The following is a 17,837-nucleotide window of genomic DNA, read 5'->3' on the forward strand; positions in this document are numbered from 1 at the left end:
CATGTGATCTCATTTAGGGTCCACCCAGGTAATCCAGGATAATCTCCCCATTTTTATATCCTTAACTTGATCACATCTGCAAAGACCCCGTTTCCAAATAAAGTGACACATACAGATTCCAGGGTTAGGATCTGTTATCTCTGGGGGCTGTTATTCAGCCTGCTACAGCCTCCCTTCCTCCCTCACATTATGTTCTAAACTGCTGGTAGTTTACGGCACAGACTGTCATTTTTGCCCCCTGCCCTTTGTCCATGCGTGCATCCTCTCTGCTGGAAACTACCCCCCTCACCCCTCATCCCCCGCATTTGCCTCCTAATGCTTACTCTTATTTTGAGCTCAGGTCACCTCCTTCAGGAAGTGTTCCTTGATACCTCTTCTCATCACACACACCCCTGTTCTGTGGTAGCACCTGCGGGATTACAATGGATTTTTTCTGAATTTGTCTCCCCCACCAGCCTCGAAGCTGCTGAGGGCAGCTACCAGGTTCTAGACATATTTTATCTGAGTATGGATAGATTTTCGAGGAAGGAGGGATGGAAGAAAGGCTCTTGAAGGATAGATTTTGGAATCATTTGGCTTTTAAATTTAATTTAATTTTTGGCTGCAAATTTGTAACAATCTGGCTTAATCTACAATTAAGTGGGTTTAAGGGAGTAGGAGGATGGGTGGTTGGCTCCATCAGAACCTTCTCTGATTAAAATCACAGGAAAGAAAGCTTTGGGAATAGTAATAATAATAATGGCAGCAAAATGGGCTTGCATCTGCATCCACCACCGTTCTCAGCCAGAACCCCACAGACTGGAGCCCGAGGGAGCAGTGTGGGGAGAGCGCAGAGGCGTCCTTCATGAGCACCAGCTGTGTACAAGCGGGTACACAGCTGTCTGGGCGAATGCTCCTAACAGTCCCGTGGAGGTGGAGTAGCTGAGCGTCAGACTGATGCCAAGCCAGTGTCCCAACCTGGGCTGGGTGTCTCCAAAGCCCCGGCCCTCCCCACTGCAAGCAGGCAGGGGGAATAGAGCCCTGGGGAGAGCACACGGGGAGAAGAGTGAAGGGCATTTCCGTGGCATCCAGTCAGACCTGTACCGCAGCCCTGAGGGTCTCCCCCAGTGTGGGCTAGTGCATCCGAACCCGCGCTGTCCTCCCAGCCACAAAGGAGCTGTGGGTTCCTGGGTGCCAGAGCTACAGCCCACTCAACCGCCTCTTGGTCCTGAGGGGGAAACTGAGGTCCATCTGGGGAACAGGAGTGTGGCTGACAGCCTGCTGAGTCTGTGCTCAAGCTGGGTTGAGACAACAGGTGTCCTGCCAGCCAGGGCCTCCTGTGACACCACACTGCCCCTCAGTTGACATTTCCTTTCCGTTCAAGGGGATTACGCAAATCCAAGGTGGTTAAGCTGCCACAGGGCACTATGGAAACGGGGCGCTGTGCTCTGTCTGCCCCTTCCTTCCAGCCAAGCAACAATGACACTGAGGCCAACTTTTCTGGCCAGACTTGTTAGGCTGAATCGCAGAGCATGTGTACAATTTAATTTGAACCTGGGCGGGCAGAGGGGAGAAGCCAGATTGATTACCAGAACAAATTTCAGAGCCAAGTCAGAAGTCCTGCCCCAAATACTGGGCCAGCTGCAGCGTGGGGGGGTGTTACAGATCTGTGTGTGTCAAAATGTCTATTGAAAAAATGTGATCTGCCCACTTGAGATAATTTACATAGTGCCTGACTCTGCAGCTTCTACGCATTTCTTATAAACCAGTTTTTTATTTCTATTTTTATTTTAATTGATTCATTAATTAACCTGAATAAGCAACAGCATGGACAACTGACCCTTGAACAACACAGGCTTGATTTGCGAGGGTCCACTTCTATGTGGATTTTTTTCACTAAATCCGTTCAGTACTACGACACCCAAGGTTGAATCCGTGGATGCGGAACCATGGATACGGAGGGTCACTGTGAAGTTATACGTGGATTTGCACTGCATGCAGGGTGGGCGCCCCTAACCCCGGCGTTGTTCAAGGGTCAGCTGTACATGGCACCCTATTCTGAAGGTGGAAAAGGTAAAAAATCTTCTTTCTGCCTGTTACCCAGTCACTGAGTTTCTCTCCCTGGAGGGAATGCTCCCATTTGGGGTATGTCTTTCCATATAGTCAGTGCATCCACATTTATGTACACATATCCTGTCCTTTTCTACAGCAGTTCATGACTGTACTCTGCACTGTCTTGCCTGTCCCGCCCCCCAACCCCCGTTTATCACTTAGCAATACATCTTGGCTTGTTTCAGGGCTAACATTCCATTATCTGGATGGGCTGTAATTTCCTTGGCTAGCGCCCTGTTGATGGACATTTAGGTTCCAATCTTCTTCCGTTACTCGACGTGCCTCAGTGAGTATATATCTCTGCCTACTCCCACCCCCATGAGAGCCTATCTCCGCTGCGCTGTCCGATACAGTAGCCACCAGCCACATGCCATACTTACATTTCAGTGAATTTGAACTAGATAAAACCGAACTGCCAATTCCTCAGTCATGGTCCTGCTCGCCACATCGCAAGTGCTGGAGAGTCCCACGGGGCTGGTGGCTGCTGTGCTGACCGTGCAGCTCCAGGGCACGTCCATGAGCAGGGACAGCGCTGCTCCATGTGGGAAATTCCTAGAAGGGAACTGTGAAGGTCTGTACATCGCAAGTGGTGAATGATATTGCCAGATCTCCCTCTGAAGAGGCTCTAGCTATTTACATTTGAGAGCACTTTTATTTCAGAACAATTTATGGAATATTGGGAAAAAAAAGGAAGGTTCCCCGTGTACCAACTGCAAGGACGTTCTGTTTCCGTTGTCAATGCCACGTTGCTGGAGTTGGACGCTGCTGTTCCCGCCTGTCACTGGAGCCCCACTCTGGCTGTCTCCCCCTGAGGCCTGGCCTCCGGCTGCCTTGCTGAGGCCTCTTCCCTCCCCCCTCCTTCAGGTCCAGGGTCCTCCACACCCCGACTCACAGCTGCCATGTCTCAAGGGAGACAGCCCGTCTCCTCATCCACCCCTGTTGCCATGACACAGCCTCTACGGAAGACTAGGCATCCTGACTCTTCCACCCTCCTTCCCTTCGGTGAACGGGGACCTCCACATTGCCAAATCCATGGCCATTGCCCAGTCCTCACCTTGCTTGACCTGCCAGCTGGTCTCTCAGCCGCACCGTGCACCCCAACTGTTCCCTTCTTCTGAAGTGCTCGGCCCTTTGGCTTCTGAGACGCCACACCTGCTGTCTCTCTGATTGCTGCACCCCTGCCTCTTTGCAGCCTTGCCCTCCTTGCAGCATTTAACACTGGGTCGTCTTATTTTCCTCATTCTCTGCTTTTTTTCTGGGAGAGCTCATCCCCACTGTGGCTTGGATTAGCAACATTTAGGGAGTGATGGTCATGCTTTTTTTTTTTGCGGTACGCGGGCCTCTCACTGTTGCGGCCTATCCCGTTGTGGAGCACAGGCTCCGGACGCAGAGGCTCAGCGGCCATGGCTCACGGGCCCAGCCGCTCCGCGGCATGTGGGATCTTCGCGGACCGGGGCACGAACCCGTGTCCCCTGCATTGGCAGGCGACTCCCAACCACTGCGCCACCAGGGAAGCCCATGGTCATGCATTTTAATTCCCATTTCCTTGATTACTTGTAAGAAGGGTCATCTTTTCATGGCTTCCGGCCATCTGTATTCTTTATGAAAGCAGCTTAGAAGCAGAGCAGACACTGGACACAGGTTACAGTCCAGACCACAGCCATGGCAGGTCCCTGTCCTTGCCCCCTCCAGGCCCTCCCCAGCCTCATCTCTCTCCACATCCTCTCAGCATATGCAAAGTCACCACGCCGGACACCCCCAACCCAGCCCACAGCCTGCATTCTTCTCCAGGACTCTCATCACCCCGCTCCTTCTTCTGTGGTCCCCAGAGCTTGATTCCACTGAGAAGAGACAGTCTCTCATCACCACACTCCTCCCCATTCCTCCCCAACTCTGCATATCTCACCCCAGTGCCCAGGGATGCGGGTCAGCATGTGGCCAGTGCCTCATCTCCCTTCTGGGACATCGTTCTGCTACCTCCTCCCAACAGTCCTTCTCTTTTGAAGTTCGTGCTGTTACTCCCCTCTTCCTAAACCCATATACTGCTTCCTGTACTCTGGCCGCTCTGTGTTGTTTCGGGACTTTGATTCTCCCAGACTTTTCTGTCCCCTGCCCTGATGTCCACTTTGGGATTTCAGCATCAAGATTGACAGCTTTCTTTGTCCACATCTCATAGTTTCTTGACTTAAACCTCAGTGACTCTTTCTACTCTATTTTAGATGCCTACACACCTACCTTCATCGTCTGCAAATGAGCTTGACTGCAGCCTTCTACACGCCCACCTCCCTTTCTCCATCACATCTTGTGTGGCCACACGTTTTTTGCCTCCTTCCTTTTCTCCCAATCCTTTGGTAAGATTTTACCCCCATTCATCTTCCTATCATGACCCACCACACCAACTAAGCCATATCCGGTAACCTGAGGCAATGCTGCTTTGCCAGTTTCCAATCCTAAAGATACTTGGTGATCCTGCTGGGATGAACTGAGGGGATCATCCTTTCACTCAAACACCAATAACATTCATGCCTCGTATGGAACTTCCTTCTGACTAATTCAGCCATGTGCCTGTCCCACTTTCTTGGTCTGTGAGCTCCAGGACAGGAATGACAGTGCCGTATCTGTTCTCCCTGTGCTCAGCCTGTGTTTGTGCAATAGCCCATGTTTGTTCACTTTGGTTAAATAGACTTTTCTGCTTTGGTAGTGACCACTCCATCACTGTGGGCTGATAATACTCAGATTTAAAAAGCAATGTGTCTATCCAGGGTAGGAAAAAATGACTAGAAAGAAAGAATAAAGGAGTCCGGGGGAAGGCATATATGCATTAAATGCCTTTTAATTTAATATGCATTAAAAAAATGGACATATGAGAGTCAGGTTGCAGGCAGAGGCAATTGCAAAATGGTTTCTCCTAAACTGCTGAGTTATATTCTGCCAGCATCCAGGTACTCTACTGTTAAACAGGTTTATTTTGGTGGTGAAGGTACAGCTTGGTGTCGGGTGATGACCTTGGCCAAAAGAACGGAAAACATTGCATCTATGCTGAAAGGAGAGAAATTATATTTGCCTTTTTGCCTGCAGACGAAAGAAGAGAGGGGAGAGGGGAGGAGAGGCTTTCCTTATGCAGCTAGTCCTGGGCCACCAGCTTTGTGCTTTGATGTACTCATAGCAATAACGCAAGGCCCTGCTGCCAGGAAACAAGGAAGTGTGTTGTCACACAAGTTGATGCCAACACTCTGGTTGTGCAAATACTCAGGACCCAGTGCCAGGCTCTGCATCTTCTCTGCCAGGGGGAAGTGCAAGCACATGGTCACCTGTCTCAGGACCGAGAGGCTGGCTTCGGAGAAGGGCTTGTGGCAGCAGGGGAAAGGGCAGCCTGGCATTTAGATGAACGATAACTGCCTTAAGTGGTCAGTGAAGGTCCTCCCCTGAGGAGGGGCCGGTCTCTGAGGCCAAGACCCCATGATTAAGAGGTGATAGAACCTAAGAGAGCACAAGTTCACTGGCCTCTTAGAGCCTGGACGCAGCAGGGCACTGAGGCTCCCAGCAGCAAAGCTGTGTGCGTTCCCCCTGGGCGCCCTGTCGACGGTGCTCCCCCCACCTGGCTCCCGGCGGTGGTGCCAGGCTTCCATTTCTGGCCCTAAGACCATTGATCCTTTAGGGTCCCCTGTGTGATGTCTACTTGTAGGCCCTCTCAGGCAGTACCTTCCTTTTTGATGCTCTTTTGGGAATAAAATAACTCTTTCTAAAACCACAGCGTATGGAAGATTTCACTTATGGAATGATGGAGACCGCCTGTGCTTCCTCTTCTCCACGTGCCCCTCCAGATCCGTTCTGCTGCCTGCGAGGCTGGCCCTCCAGGGACGGCACCACCCTGCTCCCCTGCTCTGGTTCTTGTTGGGCTCAGCCACTGGGCACATCAGGTAGCCAGAGGCTGGAGCCATCAGTGTGTTTCTGTCCTCTCCCTCTGCGGGCCATGGCTTTGGCAGAGGCCGCATCCCTGTGACTAGAGCGCCGCCAGGTTCTGGGGGCTTGTCCCTCCCCGGCTCCTGCTAGTCCTTGAGTGCTGCAGCCTCTTTATCCCCTGACCCTGCCCATGCCTCTCTAAAGGACTTTCTTTAAGCTTCTCTTTTGAACCGCCTGTTTCTTGCTCTGTTAAACTAATTGCTCCAGGCCCTCTGTCCACCCGAATAAAGGCCAAACCATATCACATCACAGAGCGGTTTCTCATGAGCCCCATGTTTTTTACACAACGTGTTTATATATACTTTTAAAGTGTAACTCCTTCCGTCGGTGGTTTCGACACAAGAAGCCTCCAGTTGGGTTCCTTTAGTCATTGGTCACAAGTTAACCTTCATAGGTCCTGCTAAGGATGGAAGAGAAGGCAGTAGAGAGACATTTTCCTTCTAAATTCACATTCAGGTCTTGGTCCTTTCCCCTTCTCTAACCTTTGTAACGCAGCGGCTTCCCTACATAAGAGGGCATTTGTGCATTTACTACACGGGGTTCAGGCAAATCGCAATGCTTGGCTGGCTGTGCAGGCGTGGAGCCCCTCGGTGGTCGGCAGGCCCTTCCTGCAGACTCCCCTCCGACAGACATGTACCTTTTCATCTCCTGGTAATGCTCTCACCCTTGGTCCTCTGTCCAAGGAAGAGGGGGGTCTCTCCTGCTGGGTCCCCAGAGGCCCCACCTTTGGCTTCTGTGTGGCATCCAGGGACCCCAGAGTCCCGACTGAGCAGTCAGTGCTGCCTGGGAGCCTGGCTGAGCCTGCTGTGTCAACACCACCCGGACTCGCTTTCCTGCATGTCTCAATTTGGGCTCTGCTCTCGCCCATCCCTCCACCTCCCCTAATTTCTAGAGAACCCTGTTTTATACCACTCTACCCTCCCTCCTTTAGGGTCATGCAGTCTCGGGTGTTGGGGTTGCTGACGCCCACGGAGTGTGTAATGCAGCCTTGACTGTGGGGAATCTCTGATGGTTCCAGGACCACTCTCCCGTACTGTTAGGGCTAACTAACTTTAGAAACACCTGCTAACAGTGAAACCTGCTATCAGAAAACTCCATAGGTAGGAGGCACAAAGCTCTCAATTTGGGGCCAAATTGCAAGTTAGTAAGAAAAGTTGCTAATGAGCTCTGGAACCCTTAGTTAAGGGGCTAAAAAGGAAATATGTGAAACCAAAGAGGAAGGTGCCTGGTACTTAGCGGCCCACATTTACATCTTAATCCTTCCATTGAGGGTCTCACCTCAATTCACAATCTCGTTTTCAGGAGGAAGTGGGGGGTTACTGTTTGCAACGCTGGAAGCAAAAAACCCACAAATTACTACAGATGGTGGAGATATTTTTATTTTTTCAGAGCAGCTGCAGCATTTACTGATTGGCGTCTGGGCCACAGCTGCTCCTGTAGCTCCCTTCCTGTCCAGGAGAGGCACATCTGGGCATACTGGTCTCCAGTCGAAGAAACAAGCAAAGGCCATCCCATAAAGAGGCAGAGCTCTCCCTTACTGTCTGAAGGGTCTCTAACAAGCCCTCCCTGGAGAGAGCTGTGACAGTGTGCTTTCCATGACGTCCAGCTGGAGGTGGGACTTGAGGTCAGGTTCAGGTGCAGGTTTCCTGCCCCTCACAGCCTCCGAGCCTTCCTGGGGCGGCAGCCGTTGTGCGGGATGGGGGTGTTGTCTGTGATTGAGATCACTTCCAGGCCCCCCATGGTCAGTCCCTTGATGGCAGACTGGAAAGAGAAGGAATAGCAGGATGGCACAGTCCCAGAAACGATGCCCCAGTGTGTCCAGACAGGGCTCGGAACCGGTAGGGGGTGAGGGGGGCACAGCGTAGGGATGAGAAAGCTCACTGGCTCTGATATCTACAGTCCCAACCTGATGCTCTCACAGAGCTCTCCCTACCAACCCCTTCACCAAGCCCTCAACGTCGCCCACATCTCCAATCCCACCTGCCACATCCCACCTTGCGCTTTACAGTCTAAGAACAAAGACTGTTGTAAATCTCAACGCATCTTAAGCATTATGCTTTTGTAGTTTCCTCTGCCTGGAATGATCCCCCCTCCCCCAATCCCATACGCATACCTGGTTAGTCCCTCGTCATTCTCAAAAAATCAGTAGAGATGTCACCTCTTTGGGGACGCTTTCCTGATCACACCCAACAGGCTCCCAGCACCCTGGGCACAAGCTTTACCACTGCACTCACTAGTCTGTACTGAGGGACCCATTTGTGACAGTCCCCCAGGGGCCACCTTTCTGTTCCCAGTGCCTGGCACACAGCAGGCACTCTGTAAGTGTCTGATGAATTGAAACTAAGTGATCAGGGCTTGCTTTGAGAAGCTTAGGAGATTAGAGGCAATGGAAAGAAACTTCAAGCCGTTAGGAGAATCCACTACAGGGTCCACTCTCCCTCCTCTGCTCTCACTCCCGTTTCTCTCACTAACTGAAGAAGCAAGCACACATGCTGGGCTGCGAAGAAGCGAGGTCACTTACCAAGCGCCCTGGCCCCAGGCCTTTAACCACAACTCGGACGTGGGTCACACCCTTCCCCGTAGCTTTCTGGAGAGGAGGAGCAAGTGGTTAGTGCTCTGAGAGAGAAGTGCGACATCCAAACCCCTTGCTACTGCCACCTGGAGCAACAGGGTTATGAGCTCCATGGAGCAAGCACCCACACATGTAAACAGGCAGAAGACAGGGAAGGAAGCAAAGAGCAGATGGCCGAGGTGCAGGACAGACACCAGCAGTCAGCTGGGATCTCTTTCCGCCCAGGACAGCACTGCCACCTAGTGGAGACTTCTAAATATTGCTCAGATTTTTCCCAGGTGGATAAAGGCAGAATTTCAGAACATAAGGTGCCCTGGACTCCAAGGCTAAGCCTCAGTACCCTCTTAGAAAGTGTCATCTTATCATTTTAATCTTTAGTTACAGTTAAAATTTTCTTTCTTGTTTATAAAGGCAGTTTACTGCAGAAAATCTGGAAAACACACAGGTCACTCAATCCACCACGCAGAAGCCACCGTTAACACTGACATATTTATTTTAAGTGTATAAACCTGCCCACTGGTGGCCATTTAGTGTGTTTTGATGATCACTGATACATAGCAATCAGTATTTTGGGGCATCGAGCTTTGTCTGAAGGTCAAGGTTTTCCTTCCAGAGATACTCCCGGTTTGGCAGTGAGCCCTGTGTTGTAGCAGACAGTGCCCAGGCTCTGGTCCCAGACCTGGCAGGGTCAGTTCAGAGAACTGGACTGGCTGCATGGCTCTGAGCAAGCCACACACTCTGAATCCCAAATGACTCTTAAAAACATGGGTAATACCAAGGGTATTCTGAGGATTCAAGATAATGAATGTAAAGTGTCTGGCGTATAGTAGATACTGAATAAATACACCAACTGCAGTTCACTGCCACCTTGCTTCTAGAAAGGTCTGCAACAGTTCACGCTCCCTCTGATACTGCAGGAGAGTCCTCACATGCCACACCTTCTCCAGATGGACCATTACCACAACCACACCCCACCCACCGCACTGGTCTTTAAATCCAGGAGGCTTTGCTGAGCCTTCAGCACCTGGCTCCTGCCTCTTCTAGAATGAACCGAGTGTTTCACTTCTACTGAAGCTGAGAGAAAGAGAAAAGAGAAGCGTTTTCACACACCTCTTCAAACCACCCCCCATGTTAGGGTAGCCAACAAGAGTTGGCCAATACTCTTGCTTCTGAAGAGCCGCCTCAAGGACAATTTTCCTGCCAGTGATCAGCCATGCAAAAAGTGGAGCCCAGCACAGAGGGAGCCGGAAAGAACACACACTTACCGCCGCGGCAGCTATGCCCGCTGTTTGCGCTGCAATGCCTGTGCCCTTCTTGGCATTCTGAAACCCCTCCGTGCCACAGGAAGCGCGGGCAAGGGGCTGGTGAGCAGCAGAGACTACCTGGATCTGTGTGCTGGGAAAGGAGGGGAGGTGTACAGAATATAATGGCTCTTCAAGGGAGTAAGAGAGCGCTAACCCATGCCCAGACAAGCCCGAGTGTGAAAGAAAAAGACCGTTAGCTGCTTTCAGTCTGAGCTTATCCTGTAGGAGGTGCCAGGAAAGGTCAGAATCAACCCCTAAACCTCATTAAAAACTGACAAGTCATGTAATCTAAAGAGAGCCGTTATGCATGGAAGGTTTGGGCTCTGCCCCCTAAATTCATGTTGAAATTCTAACCCCTAATGTGAAGGTATTGGGGGGTGGGGCCATTGGGAGATGATTAGGTCATGAGGGTGAAGCCCTTATAAACTGGATTAGTGCCTTATAAAAGGGACCCCAGAGAGCTCCCTTGCCTCTTCCAGCATGTGAGGACACAACGAGAAGCCAGCCATCTGCAACTTGGAAGAGCTGTCACTAGAACCCGATCCTGCTGGCACACTGATCTCTGACTTCCAGCCTCAGAACTGTGAGAAATAAATGCCGTTTAAGCCACCCAGTTTGTGGTATTTTGTTATAGTGGCCTGAGCTGACTAACAGAAGCTCCATAATCTGAGGGTGCTAAGTGTCATCCAGAGGAAAGGTGGCATATTTTCCTCCTAGTATCTTCCCTGTAGCCAGTGTTTAATTAGATTCAGGGTCCTTTCTGGCTTCTTCTTTTTTTTTTTCCTAAGAAATTAGATTTTCACATCAGGTAATTTTTAATGACTTTTCATTGGTAAAGTTTCAAATATACACAAAAGTGGATAGAATAATGTCTGAACTCCCATGGACTCACCATTCAGCTTCAACAATTACTAACTCATATCCAATTTGGTTTCACCTATAAACCCTGTTTCTACACCCCTCTATCCCCTAACTAATGGATTATTTTGAAGCAAATCTTAGACCCATCATTTCATCTGTAAATATTTCAGTATATATCTCTAAAAGATAAGGACTCTTTAACAAGTTAAATTAAAACTAAGAATAACTTCAAGAAATCCTTAGATATGCTTTCCATTTCCCTCTTGATCACTGCCCAGTTTCCTGGTCTGAAGAGCTCCCTGAGAACTCACCACAGAGGGAAGTAGAGAGTGGTTATGGGGAGACCTGCTGGAGCTGGCCCTGGGCTCAGGCCACCTGCTGTTGGCCTGGCTACGGCTGCCATTTCCCTACCACGGCTTCTTGGGTTTTCTACACTGAACAGAGTAGAAATAGACAAGAGAATGGCTTGTCCCTGAGACAACCTCAATAGAAATCTACAGAGTGGGCCACAGACCCTTAAAAAAGCAAACAAACAAAGAGAGCTTACCTATGTCCTTAGCAACCTGAGAAGAGAGGAAAATCCAGGGGCTCTCATTCTGAGCTTACCAGATGAAAGCTGAAATGCATCCTATGGCACCTCGCCTGTGCTCACCCTCTAGCCCTGACTACCAACAGTCTCTTGTATTGTTCTCTAAATTGCTTCATAGGTGACTGCTGACCAAATACCAATCCCATCTCCAAGTGGGGGCTGGTGTGCAAAGATGTTACTGATGTCAGCAAGGTTTCTGTTGCCAACACACAGTTGGGAACTTACCCAGCACTGTCTGAAAGCCACACAGAACGCTAGTCTTCCAACCTTGTGCAGCCCTACAAAGGCAGAGGTCGGTGCACGGTGGCCCAAAGCGAGTACTTTAAAGCGACCCTTATTTGGTGGTTTCCATTTTGCTTAGTTAGTAAATCATATATTCTGAAATAATTTCTCTCATTTATTAATCACCCATCCCCAGTACTAACACTTAACAAATACTTTCACAGAGGGACTTTCTGGCCCTAAAATATACTCTTCTCCAACTCTTGAGCAGAACCAGGAAATACAATTCCCAAGGACAGCAATGAAATCTTATGAATGGGATATGCCTAACCTAGTTCACATTTTCATGAAATCTGAATAAACTATATAAAGAGAGAGGTGGTCTCCCCAAACCAGGAGGGAGCCTGGGGGAACCTCTGCATCAGCATCTGTGTGCAGAACGTGGCAGCCTGACTTGTCCGCTCCCTCTGAAGGGGAAAGAAGCCCACTCTAGCCCTACCAGATGCTCCCTTCCCTGCTTACTTGTTGTACGATGCTTTGATGTGTGCGATTGGGATCTCCTCAAATTTCTTTCCTGCCCACCTCAGAGAACTCTCTTGTCCTGGAATTGGAGGGTAAATGCTGCAATTAGAAGAAAAATTTTAGGTAAAGTTGTCCTGATTTTTTTTTTAATTAAAAAAAAATTACAAGGTTTAAAAAAAGCTAACAGTACAGACAAACTCATAATAAGAAACAGCAGCTCTCTGCCTCAACCTGCTCCTGAGGTCACTGCCCCCAACCCTTCTGGCGCTGCTGCCACATCTGTGAACATGGTGCTTCAGCAGCCATTTCCTGAGTTGCTGACTCTAGACACAGCTAGTGACTTTCTGCTGGGAGGAAAGAGAATTTAATCCATGCTCCCCATCTTCCCCTGTTCCTTCTAGTGTAATCAGATCACTCTCCAGTCCTCTATAAGCTACTCTTTCTGCATTAAAAAAAATAAAGTCGAATCTCTATTTCTTGTTTTATCAACCACAGATATCTTGACTATATTATTGTTTGTTTGTACAAACAATATGATTTTTCATATCATATTGATAAGACAAAATTATCTTAATAAAAAAAGACAAAATTATCTTAATAATACTTATAAAAATCATTATTATTAAAAAAAAATCCCTGGAATAGAGGTCAGCAAACTTTTTCTGTAAAGGGCCAGATAGTAAATATTTTAGGTTTTGCTGGCCGTAAAGTTTCTGTTGCAACTACTCAACTTTGCCACTGTGGTGCAAAAACAGCTACAGACAACAGTAAGTTAATAGGTGTGACTACTGTCCAATAAGAAACAGGAAACTGGCCAGATCTAGGTAGGGGCCAACTTGCCAACCCCTATCCTAGACCAGCGGTTGTCATGCTGGCTGAACAGCAGGATCACGTGATTCTGATGCTTACATTCCACCCCAGACTTCTGGATGGGGCCTGAGAATCCATTTCTGAAGTAGCCCAAGTGAGTCAGAATGTGAACTCAGGGTTTAGCACACTGGCCTAGACATCATGTTGAGTTCAAGACCCCTCTCTATCTCAGTCCGATCTGTCCTCTGGCTGTCTCTCGGTCAGGACTTCATTTTCAGGTGGAGAAACTGAGTACAAATAGGGGAACAGGGTTAACAAGGGAAGCCAGGCCTTGGGTTGAGGGGCTCTACCTTGGTCCAGAGCTCTGCTCACCACCTGCGCTTTTTTTTATTCTAGACTCGAGCAAACCTGCTGCTGCACCCTGCTTACACGTACAGATCAGATCAGTGTTTGTATCCCCTCAGCCACCTGAACTACAACGGGTTCTGATTTAGAGAATGCACTGTTAGCTGAGCATTATCCTCCTGACTGGCTTCCCTAGAGAGATTTAAAAAAAACAAAACAGTAACACAGTGGTATCCAAGAGTTACAAGTGTATTCTTTCCTGCTTGGCCTGATCTTAGAGATGATTTAGCCTCTCAGCAGGTTGCCAGCTTATCAGCCTACACTGAGGTGGAATGTGGATGAGGCTCTGAGATGACATTAATATTTAAAACATTATCATTTCCCCATTGATAATTTCCCCTATTGACTTGTGGGTCAAAAACTTAAGCCTTCTAAAGTCTGAACATACCAGCATAATGCCTTTTATATAGGGCAAGATTTTTGAACTAGGAAGGATTTGGAGCTTGAACCATTTAACTGAAGGCACAGACAAGATCAAGCTTTTAAGCCTCCCAGGTCCAATGTACAAACGAACAAGTGGTTCACCCCGAGGCTGCCCAGAAACAGGAAAGACAAAGCTTTCTGCCGCTGTTCTGCTGCCTCTTCATACCCATCCTCAAACCAGGCCCGCACACACGGCATCTCTTGCAAATGGCTGACGAGGATTGAAAATAGCCTGCACAGTTGGGTAGAGAAAAATACACAGTAGTGCAGTAGTACCTACTGTCTCTCTCTCTCTCTATCACAGTTTCTTGACCTCGGTACTACTGACATTTTGGGCAAGAGAATTTTCTGAAGGGGGGCTGTCCTGCACACTGTGGGGTATTTAGCAACATCCCTGGCCTCTACCCAACTAGACATTGTTCCTCAAGTTGTGACAACCAAAAATGTCTTCAAACATCGCTAAAAGTCCCCTTGGAGGCACAGCCGCCCCAGGCTGAGAACCGCTGCTTTACTTTAATGACTTCTAACATCCAGTGGGCCCTCATTGCTGGCAATCATACAGCGCATCCACAGTTCAATTACCCTTTCACTGTCCTGGATGACTATTTTGTACCTTCTTTTGTCCCCTCAGACCTCCAACTCCTTCCTGCTTCCTCACTGCCCGCTGATGACCTTCACAGAGAAATAGAAGCAATCAGAAGTTCTTCCAGCTCCCACTACCAAACATCTGTGCCCACAATCTCTGCCTTCTCTCCTATTATGATGCTCCACTTGTGTGTTAGCCCCTCAAGGACAGCAGTCCGGCATCCTCATTCTTTCCCCTCTCTACTGCATCATTCCCATCAGCAAAACATGTGGTCATTTCCCCAACCTAAAAACAAACAAAAACCTCTTGATCCTAAAGCCTCCTTTAGCACCTGCCCATTTCTATATTCCCGCTCAAAGAAATGACCATACCTGCTGTTTCTTCCTGTCTTCTATTCTCCTTGAACCCACGCCACTGAGACCTTAGCCTCTCATACCTCCACCGAAAATGCTCTAGTCAAGGTCACCGACCAACTCACAATGTTAAGTCCAATGAGCAATTCTGTTGTCAGTCTATGGACCTATCATATCAGTAGCATTTGATATAGCTAATCTCTCTGCCCTTCAACCACATTAAAAAAAAAAAACACAAAACCCTCCAGGTTTTCTTAGTACTTCTCTGGAGATTTCTTCTTTTTCTTTTGCTGATTTTTCCTCATCTCCCAAATCTCTAAATGCCAGAGGCTCCAGGGAGCTGTCCTTGGACCTCTTCTTCTCTTTGTTTACCCTTTCTCTCTTGATGATCTTGTATCTTATGGTTTTAAATATCATCTAGGGACTTCCCTGGTGGTCCAGTGGTTAGGACTCGGTGCTCTCACTGCCAGGGGGCCCTGGGTTTGATCCCTGGTCGGGGAACTAAAATCCCATAAGCCTCATGGCAAAAAAAAAAACCCCAAAATCATCTATATGATGAGTCTTCCAAATGTATACCTCTAGCCCAGATCTGTCCCCTGAACTCCATTTCTTTCTTTTTTCTTTTTTTTTTTGCGGTATGTTGGCCTCTCACTGTTGTGGCCTCTCCCATTGTGGAGCACAAGCTCCGGACACGCAGGCTCAGCAGCCATGGCTCATGGGCCCAGCCGCTCCGCGGCATGTGGGATCCTGCCGGACTGGGGCATGAACCTGTGTTCCCTGCATCGGCAGGCGGACTCTCAACCACTGCGCCACCAGGGAAGCCCTGAACTCCATTTCTAATAGTCAATATTGTATCTCCACTTGGATGTTAACGAAGCATCTCAAACTTAACCACCCAAATCCAAGCTCCTGCAGTCTCCCCTGTCTTAATGACAACTCTATCTTTCCAGCTCTTTAGGCCAAAAATTTTAGAGTGCTCCTTCAGTCCTCTCCTTCTCTTACGTCTTACATTAACAAACCCTGTTGGTCATCTTCTAAATGTATCAGTCTGACCATTTATACTACCTCCACAGCTGCTACTCTGGTCCAGGCCAGCATCATTTCTTACCTAAATTACTTCAGTAGTTTTCTGGCTGCTTAGGAGACTTCTCCCATCTTCCACCCTCGCTTCCCTACAGTTCAATATCAACACAGTAGCCAAAGGGACCCTTTAAGATGTAAGCAGGATCATGTCAATCGTCTGTTCAGAATTCTCCAGTGACTTCCCACTTCACTCAGAGAATAAGCTGAAGTCCTCACGATGGCCCACAAGGCCGACAGGATGTAGCCCTGCGTGCCTGTTGCACCCCTTTGCCCTCTTGCCCCCACGTCCTGTTTTTACTCATCACTCCACGTTGGCCTTCTTGCTGCTGCTCTCAAACACTGGACACACTCCTACAATCTGTCGTATTTGTTTTTTTTGTTTTCTATATACTGTCCCCTATCCACTCGAATTTAACTTCTACAGGGGCAGGGACTTTTGTGTGTTTGGTCACCGATGCATACCCAACACCTTGAACAGTGCCTGACATTGCTGAGTGACTATAAAAGAATCTTGGCTTAAATTCCTTTGGCAGCTCCCCACTGCCTACAGTGGGGACTGTGTAAAAGCCCCAGTGTTACAGATAAGACCCTCAGCATTCGGATTCCTTCTCACCCTGCTGGCCTCATCTGCCATCACACATACACCTGAATACACTGCATTCTTTCACAATGCATGCGTCACACAGACTGTTAGTTTGCCTAAAACGACTTTTCATCTTTTCCAGCTGAACTCCCATTCAACTCAGTTCTTAGCTTCACATTATTTTCTTGGCACTCTTGCCTGATTTCCTCTGGAGTCAGACACTCACTCTTTCATACTTCAAAACAACCATCTCTTACCTCCAATATACCACTGGTCAGATTATGGTGAAAACATTTGTATGTCTGTCTTCCCTGGTAGACTGTGAACTACTTGTGGGGAGGAATGATCTTCTGCATTTGTATCCCCAGCACCTAGCACGGTGCCTGGCACCAAGCAGGTTCTTAGAAAAGGTTTGTTAAATATAGTGAAGTATAAGTAGCACAAAGAGGTAGTGGCACTGTGGAAAGCAAGTTACCAAGTCGCTGGGGCTAAGCACAGAAACCACCCTGGACCATAGACCAACTCAAAAAAGTGCATAATAACATACACCCTAGTGTAGCCACCCATCCCCGCCCGCTTTTGTGTCCGAGACCCAGGGAAGGTTGTTAGTCTGACGTGATCCCAGAGAGAAACAAAAGTGATATTTACTATACAACTTCGACGTTCACTCATTCATTCATCAAATGTTCATGAGCATTCATTTTGTGCCAAAGCTCATCTCATTTGATCCTCACAACCTCTTCCGGCGTTATCTCCAGTTTCAGACGAAAAAGCTGTGGCTCAAAGATTAATCTGCATAAGGTCCCACAGATGGCAAGTGACAAAGAGTTGGGAATTCACTGGTTCTCTGACTCTGGAGAGTGGTGCCAGTCTCCCGAGGGCTGGACCTAAGTGGCCCTCACCTGAAGCTGCTGCGCCTCGGAGCTAGCGCCGGAGCCTCCGCCTTCTCAACTTCCGGCTTGGCCGCTGCGTCTTGCATCTGCTGGGCGCTAGTGTGGATGGTGGGGGCCGGCACTCCGGCCACGGCGACCCTGTGGAGAAGGAAAGCTCGGTGAGGTCCAGGCCTAACCGAGTCCTAACTGGAGTCCAGGTGTCTCATGGGACACGGGCAGGAGCGAATTCCCGCGGGTGGCCGTAGGCTCGGAGGGGATAATCATTCTTACCTGGTCGTCGGTGGCCAAGCCCATAACCGCAAGAGCCAAAACCCCGCGTTTTTCACAACCTGCATGACTTGAGTTGACCCCACTCAGCTCCCGTCCGCGGCGACCGCGGAGCTTGGCGGGGCGGGAGTGGAGCCAGCACCACGAGCGCTTGTGGGGGGGTGCAGAGGAAAAGTCACCTGATTCCTTTTTATAACGTACATTAAAGATTTTTATTACCACTTAAATGCTCCATAATAACTATCGTTGAGAGTGGCAACTGGGAATCCTCCCCCCTTTTCCTAGTTTTCTAACATGAGATCTTCGCCCA

General features: G+C 48.9%; 2 protein-coding genes across 7 annotated transcripts in view; one reads left to right on the forward strand and one right to left on the reverse strand.

The window, feature by feature from the left end:
* DET1 (DET1 partner of COP1 E3 ubiquitin ligase) overlaps window positions 1-14,596 on the forward strand; it is a 59,590-nt gene extending 44,994 nt beyond the window's left edge. The window contains exons 6-7 of one of the 4 annotated variants that reach the window (XM_049707020.1): window positions 2,277-2,377; window positions 5,846-10,767. In XM_049707020.1, coding sequence (XP_049562977.1) covers window positions 2,277-2,343 — 67 coding nt within the window. In that variant the 3' untranslated portion in view covers window positions 2,344-2,377; window positions 5,846-10,767. Of the gene's footprint in view, window positions 1-2,276; window positions 10,768-14,393 lie in introns of those variants that run through there. The other 3 variants (XM_049707021.1, XM_049707022.1, XM_049707023.1) reach the window with 3 other exon arrangements.
* MRPS11 (mitochondrial ribosomal protein S11) lies at window positions 7,412-17,747 on the reverse strand. Of its 3 annotated transcripts, XM_033414180.2 has the most exons (7): window positions 17,531-17,747; window positions 17,270-17,398; window positions 14,376-14,434; window positions 12,125-12,203; window positions 9,892-10,021; window positions 8,576-8,641; window positions 7,412-7,815 (listed from the first exon to the last, which is right to left on the reverse strand). In XM_033414180.2, exons 1-7 carry the CDS (start codon window positions 17,593-17,595, stop codon window positions 7,708-7,710), a joined length of 636 nt encoding a protein of 211 aa, XP_033270071.1. In that variant the 5' UTR covers window positions 17,596-17,747; the 3' UTR covers window positions 7,412-7,707. The 3 variants fall into 3 exon arrangements, with proteins under 3 accessions (XP_033270071.1, XP_004284405.1, XP_033270072.1); XM_004284357.4 differs by lacking the exon at window positions 14,376-14,434 and having other exon boundaries at window positions 12,125-12,223; XM_033414181.2 differs by lacking the exon at window positions 8,576-8,641.
* Between the last annotated feature and the right edge of the window lie 90 nt (window positions 17,748-17,837).

This window comes from Orcinus orca, chromosome 2, assembly GCF_937001465.1.
Source record: "Orcinus orca chromosome 2, mOrcOrc1.1, whole genome shotgun sequence".
Lineage (NCBI taxonomy): Eukaryota > Metazoa > Chordata > Mammalia > Artiodactyla > Delphinidae > Orcinus > Orcinus orca.